This window comes from Populus trichocarpa, chromosome 1 (genome assembly GCF_000002775.5).
Source record: "Populus trichocarpa isolate Nisqually-1 chromosome 1, P.trichocarpa_v4.1, whole genome shotgun sequence".
NCBI lineage: Eukaryota > Viridiplantae > Streptophyta > Magnoliopsida > Malpighiales > Salicaceae > Populus > Populus trichocarpa.
Genome location: NC_037285.2, coordinates 10,161,706 through 10,169,008, shown reverse-complemented (window position 1 = coordinate 10,169,008; position 7,303 = coordinate 10,161,706). Strand labels below are relative to the sequence as shown.

General features: G+C 35.2%; 1 protein-coding gene across 1 annotated transcript; it reads left to right on the top strand.

Moving 5' to 3' along the window:
• Positions 1–1,126: 1,126 nt before the first annotated feature.
• LOC18094002 (potassium transporter 10) lies at positions 1,127–7,303 on the top strand. The gene is made up of 9 exons (XM_006368152.3): positions 1,127–1,448; positions 1,705–1,909; positions 2,206–2,431; positions 3,333–3,578; positions 4,375–4,425; positions 4,536–4,796; positions 4,913–5,080; positions 5,767–6,021; positions 6,122–7,303. The coding sequence occupies exons 2-9, from the start codon at positions 1,784–1,786 to the stop codon at positions 7,162–7,164; spliced, it is 2,376 nt and encodes a 791-aa protein (XP_006368214.2). The 5' UTR covers positions 1,127–1,448; positions 1,705–1,783; the 3' UTR covers positions 7,165–7,303.

Genomic DNA, 7,303 nt, shown 5'->3' with positions numbered 1-7,303 from the left:
AGAATATTGTATTTTTTTAATGTGAGATTTGAAGTCCTTTAATATATATATATATATATATATATATATATATATATATATATTCTATGTTCACTAGAAAAAAGTTATTTTTTCAATGTATGATTTAAAGCCTTTTAGTATATATACTCTATGTTTACAAGAAAAAAGTTATGTTTTTTTAATGTGGGATAAAAAACTTTTTTGGTTTAAATACTTCAACTTAAAAGGTAACATAATATCTTTTTAATGTGGGATAAAAAACCTTTGGAAATAATCTTTTAAACTTTATTATTTACAACATATATAGCATATATTCACATGGATTGTTTTTTAATTTTTTTATATGAAATATTAAAATTTTAAATATTTTTTTTTAATTTTTCCAAATTAATTCAGATTAATTCATTTTAACTTGTATAACTAGAAACCTGGCTTTTTAATCAGGTCAATTTTCATGTCGAGTTTGATAATTATGATATTTACTTAAAAAAAAAAAATCCATGCATTTGTAGCATGTTCACTTCGGTTAAAAATAAATGAATATCTATATTGGAGGAATTGCATTGATACACTCGCTCTCACAATTCAATGCTCCTCCACAGAGTTCTTACCCACTCTCATTATTACTTCCAATTCCAGTACAATTATGGAAAAATATCTTACACCCCGACATGGAAACTCCGTACCAAATGAGCTGTTTCGACAGTAAAAAATTAAATACTTGAAGTGGATCGTTGGATCCCTTTTTTTATTCATTCAAACCGTACGATGCAGAGAAGTCAACATCAACTTTCGAGATGCTATATTCACCTGGTTGCAGACGTTAGAAGCACGAAACGGTGTTTCACCAAAAATATACATAGATCCCACATGAAAAGCAGGTGAATTTTTATGTTACCAAACGTAATGTTTACGCGGTGAGCTTTAAAAGCAGAAGCTACCGTGTAAACAAACACCCTCTTGCTCGTTGAAAAAAGAAAAGAAGAGATTTCTTCCATAATATTAATATTAATATTAATATCTGAATCTATTAAAAAAAGAAGCCAACTCAAAATTACTAGATGATGCCGTCATTTACGAAGCTGTTACAGATTTGCGTAAATATTATATACTGTAAAAATGCTGATGCATGTCTAACAAAAAGGCATGATGGGATGTTGCTAAAAGCCTTTGCTGAAGTTACAGAAACCTTTATAAAATACATCACAACTACAACGTATTTTGCACAAGAGCACCAACAAAACTAGACACTGAAATTTTTCTTCCTTCCCTTGCGAAAGCTAGGGTTGGGTTGTCTTCATTTCCTCCTTTTGCTTCATGGGTTTTTGGGTTTTTGTTGAATTTTTAGTATCTTCACCTTGTTGGCATTGAATGAATTAAAGATTTGAACTTTGGCTCTGAAGAAAAACTGAATTTAGTGAACTCGGCTCTAATTATCTATTGTCAAGGTTTGAATATCTTGCTTTATTTGCTGAAATGAGCCCATTTTGTTTACTCTGTAGATAATGTGATTGCTCTTTTGTTTATATCTCAATTGGGATTTCATTGGTTTATTTGAACTGAAGAAGCAACTGCATCTTGGATTTGGTTGATGCATTATATCTTGTAGTTGAGGAAATAAGAAATCTTGGGTCCTTGTATCATTTTCTTCAAGTTGAATTCATTCTTGTCTGATTTGCGGATTTTGAGTTGTGATTGGCTTAGGTATAAGCACGAGGAAGACTGTATGGTATTGGACTTGGGGGTTGGTGTATGTGTAAGGACCGTTTAACTTCTGCTGCGAATGGCTACTGGAGGAAAGAGTAATGAAGAAATTGATTATGAAAGTAGAATCTGGGTTTTGGATCAGAATCTTGATCAACCCATGGACGCAGAAGCTGAGAAGCTTAGGAACAAGTATCAGGATAAGGTATAATGTCATCGTTTGTTCTTTTCAATACCTTGCCAAGCGAACTGTTTCAAAAGCCAACAATGTATTTTAAAAAAATCAGTTTACCGAATGAGCTTGTTTATTATTAATGTAATAACAACAGATAAAACTGTAGGAATGATATTATAAATGTTGTTGAATTAAAGTTTGCATTAGAGTCGATGGCATGCTATACAGGCATGCCAGCCTACACTATGAAAATAAGAAGACTGATAATGTGGTTGATTTGCACCCTGCTTTTATTCTTTGTGCTAATTCTGCTTTATTTCTTTCAGAAATTCTCTCGATTACTGCTTATGCAGCTTGCTTTCCAAAGCCTTGGAGTGGTCTATGGAGATTTAGGCACGTCTCCTCTGTATGTCTTCTACAATACATTTCCAGATGGAATTGAAGATCCAGAGGATTTAATTGGAGCTCTATCGTTGATCATATATTCCCTTACTCTTATCCCGCTCCTGAAGTATGTTTTAATTGTTTGTAGAGCAAATGACAATGGCCAAGGTAAATCATTAACTTGTTTTTATTGAAATTCAATTATAGCAGTAAAAAGAGATGAAAAAATTTGCTTACATTACAATATTGACTTTAGTATAGAATGCAATGACAGGATATTTTTGGAACTTTGAATATGGTCCCGGCTTGTGTATATAGTGGAAATGATCATTAATAAAAATAAAAGTACTTTTATTTGGTATATCTCTTTATTTAGCTGGAGGAGTGTTGATCTTTTACCACCATTTTAGAAATTGGTGGCGATTGCCTTCCTGGTAACTCTAACCCCAGACAGTTCAAGGAAACCTTAGTTTGATGAAGAAAGAAAGTGGAGGGACACAGTCGAAGATGTGAAACTTAACATGCTCAAACATGTCGACATGCAATTTAAAACCAAATGCACATGATTAATCAATACAGGGTGCTTTAGACTTCCGCTTGTATGTATGTACTAAAACGAAAAGAATAATCTCCAACCAGCCATCTTGAAGGCAATGATATTCTCACATATTTTTTTTCTGGTTATGTAAATAAAATGCATAGAATATTAGATGACTTTTGAAAATCTTAATGTAAAGGAAAGTTAAGTATCTTCTCTTACACAAGTTGGAAAAAAACATGGATTTATTTGTTATGGAGTGTCATATACATCTTGCTGTGATCTGACAAAAGTTCCAATTTTCCAGACTGGTTGGACTGATTTTCATTTTTATTCTAATATGTAAAAGGTGATTTATGTTCTTTAACTTTCTATTTTCTCTGATATTACCATGTATTCAATGATTTCACTTCCTGCCTAAAAAGTTAAGCATAATGTAGCAGTATCCTTCTTTTAGCGAGGAATGTATTTGTATCTGAAGCCAGTAAAGAACTAGTAAGTTTCTTGGAACTTATCCCATTCATCATGCAGGTGGGACATTTGCTCTTTATTCGCTACTATGTCGACATGCAAAAGTGAAGACTATCCCTAATCAAGATCATACAGATGAGCAGCTAACTACTTATAGTCGTTCTACTTTCCATGAGAAATCTTTTGCTGGAAAGACCAAGAGATGGTTGGAGGAACATCCCTTCAGGAAGAATGCGCTTCTTGTTCTTGTTCTTGTTGGCTCTTCCATGGTAATTGGTGATGGGATTCTTACACCAGCTATATCAGGTTTCCTTCCCTTAGAACCACTATCTGTCCTCCTATCTTTTTACCAGAGCTGTTTGTTTCATGGAATTGTGATAGATAAGCACAGTGTATCTATAATCCAACACATGTATATGCCATGAAAATACAAGCAATGAATTGCAGGGTGTGGGATGGTCCCTGGATGAGAGAAGAAAAATTCATTGTCTCTGATAACAAATTTTCACCAATAGTTTAACATATGGATTTTGGTCAGTGGTTAGAGTGAATTAACTCCTTTAGTATTTGCAGAGATACGTAGTCATGTTTGTTTAAATAACTCAGCAGAGCACAAACAAATTGTCATTTAGTTTCAGACTTCACCACCTTCGAAAATATATAAAATTCAAAGTACCATCAAATGTGACAAAATTACTTAACCATCCATCAAAGTCATCCAAGGCAAACATAATGCAGGTGCTTATGTATGTGCGTCAAAGGTTTAAAATAAAGGTGGATTAGAAGTACTTTGCTTTAATTGAAATAACTAAACGATGCAAAATTTTCATTTGTAAGAACACATTTCAAACTATGATAAATTTATTTGCATTATGTCTGGTAGCAAAACATAATAGGAGTGCCATACTAAAAACCATTGGAGTGATGAACAGTGCATATGCTCAGATACCCTGGGTTATGTTCTGGACTAATTGAAACGTTGCTGTCTTTTAGTGCTTATGCACATAAGTCCACATATGGAAAACTTCATTCCAACTTTGATAAATCAACGACAATTATGTGGCTAATACATGTATCTTTCTTTCTTTGCTACATGTGGCAGTGCTGTCCGCTGTTCAAGGAATCAAGTTAGACCACCCCAAGATGAGTAGTGGTATCTTCCTACTGAAATTGAATAACTTCTTGCATTTACATCAACTTTAACATTTGTCCACTAAATTATGTTTTAAAGTATCAACCAGTTACTATTTCTCTGTGCATCAGATGTAGTCGTGCTTGTTGCTGTTGTCATATTAGTAGGCTTGTTCAGCATGCAGCACCATGGTGTGGATAGGGTTAGTTGGCTCTTTGCACCAATTGTGCTCCTTTGGTTTCTCTTGATTGGAGGAATTGGCTTATTCAACATTTGGAAATATGATACGGGTGTTCTGAAAGCCATTTCACCGGTGTACATATATCGTTATTTCAGAAGGGGAGGGAGAGACAGTTGGCTGTCCCTCGGAGGTATCATGCTTAGCATAACAGGTGAACTCTGAGTTTTCATTTGATTTATTTTTGCTTTCATACTTTTTAACCCATTTGACATTCATCAAACTTGTGTACAATAAACTGGTGACTTTACTTGTCCTGAAATATTACAGGAACCGAGGCCCTGTTTGCCGACCTATCTCATTTTCCTGTACCGTCTATACAGATTGCTTTCACAACAGTTGTTTTTCCCTGCCTACTTTTGGCCTATTCTGGACAAGCTGCCTACCTCATGAAGAACACAAATCATGTAGTTGATGCATTTTACAGCTCTATTCCAGGTTTACAATGACTTCCTCCATTTCTGTTTTCCTAGGGTGCCTGACTATTGTGACTGGAATGGCATGGAAATGAGAAAGAAAATTAGGGCCATCAAATAATATGTGAACATGATTTTTGTCATCAAAAGTCGGAAAAACCTGTCAGCAAATGGTGCTTACATGGATAGAAAGCACTGGGAACAGAGAACAGTTAAATCCATTGCTGTGAAAGTATTTACACCTAAATCTGTTGGAAAATTGCGAGCTTATACAAGAATCTCTCTTATAAACACTAACAATTATTACCTCCAAGAAGAGTACATGTGTTAATGACAAATAGCAAATCACTAATGATAGGTACATCTTCTCAAAAACTCTGAGAGAAGCAATTCTTATAAATTTTTGAAGAGGTTTAATGGAGCTGGTTCTGTTTATTAACTGAATTACTTTAACATGGTTACTATGTATTTTAATCCTTTCCTCTGAAGTAATTGACAAATTGAACAAATGAATGGGCCCAGCACTTTGTGTAACAAAAACCCAAGAAAGCAGTCTCTGATAGTATGATTTAGTTATTAATCCAAAAACATCTTTTCCTTTTCTGTATTTACATAGATTTTTTTTCTTGTGAAAATCTACAGAATTTTGTCAAATATGATTGATGGATTTCTTATAATTTAAATCTGGTAACGTTTATCATTCTGCAGATAGCATTTATTGGCCAGTACTTCTAGTTGCAACTGCAGCTGCTGTTGTTGCAAGCCAAGCCACCATATGTGCAACTTTTTCATTAATCAAGCAGGCCCTTGCACTTGGTTGTTTTCCAAGAGTTAAAATTATACATACATCAAAAAGGTTTCTAAACCACATATATATTCCAGACATTAATTGGATCCTTATGATTCTCTGTGTTAGTGTGACAGCTGGTTTTAAGAATCAAAGCCAAATTGGAAATGCTTCTGGTATGTTCATGCTTTGTCAAATGTTATGAAGTTAATCAGATCTTTTATATCTTTGGTTAAAAATTTGATAAACTCTGTATGTTATTTCATGTCATGACAGGGACTGCAGTCGTCATAGTCATGCTGGTGACCACATTGCTTATGATTCTAGTCATGCTATTAATATGGCGCTGCCATTGGATTCTTGTCCTGATATTCACGGGTTTATCACTGGTAGTGGAGGGTACTTACTTTTCTTCTGTGCTCTGCAAGGTCAATCAAGGTGGTTGGGTTCCTCTTGTGATCGCCTTAGCATTTTTTATCATCATGTATGTGTGGCATTATGGTACCAAGAAACGTTACGAGTTTGAGGTGCACAGTAAGGTTTCAATGGCATGGATTCTGGGGCTTGGTCCCAGTTTAGGACTAGTTCGTGTCCCTGGAATCGGACTTGTATACACTGAACTAGCAAGAGGAGTACCACACATTTTTTCCCATTTCATCACAAACCTACCTGCCATCCATTCAATAGTTGTTTTTGTCTGTGTGAAGTTCCTTCCTGTCCACACAGTTCCTGAAGGAGAGAGATTCCTTGTAAAGCGAATAGGACCCATTAATTTCCGTATGTTCCGTTGTGTTGTAAGATATGGGTATAAAGACCTCCATAAAAGAGATGAAAGTTTTGAGAAAAAACTCTTCGAAGGTCTTTACACATTTGTCCGGCTTGAGTCCATGATGGACGGGTGTTCAGACTCAGATGACTACAGTATATGTGACCAGGAAACTGAGCAGCCGAATGATGTTCCTCTGAATCACTCTAGCAACACAATGCCATTGAACATGGATGGAACGATTTCATCAGGAGATTCAATCGTGTCTCTTAATGGCCATATGCATAATAACACTGCCGTCGCATCATCTGGTCTTCTAAGCAACCCAGCTGAGGTAAATGAGTTAGAATTTTTGGGTGTCTGTAGAGATGCCGGTGTTGTGCACATACTGGGGAATACAGAGATTCTGGCACGCAGGGATTCGAAGTTCTATAAGAAAATAGCAATCGATCATATATATGCTTTTCTTAGGAAGATATGCAGACAGAACAGTGCAGCTCTCAATGTTCCTCATGAAAGTCTCTTAAATGTAGGACAAATCATTCATGTATAGCGATTTTGTAGGGTAGTAAAAGAAGAGTGAGCCATGTTTGCTGTCTTCAACTGGAATTGTTTTCTTGGAGCATAAATTTTGTACCCAAATTTGTTCTTTCCTTGGACGGGAGCCATTTGAAGGTGACTTGCAACTTTAA

Bases quoted from the DNA above. Each gene is read 5' to 3' on its own strand.
- LOC18094002 (XM_006368152.3), top strand. From the start codon at position 1,784: ATGGCTACTGGAGGAAAGAGTAATGAAGAAATTGATTATGAAAGTAGA. The intron at 1,910-2,205 runs GTATAATGTCAT...TATTTCTTTCAG, and splicing joins GGAACAAGTATCAGGATAAG to AAATTCTCTCGATTACTGCT. The intron at 4,426-4,535 runs GTATCTTCCTAC...TCTGTGCATCAG, and splicing joins CCACCCCAAGATGAGTAGTG to ATGTAGTCGTGCTTGTTGCT.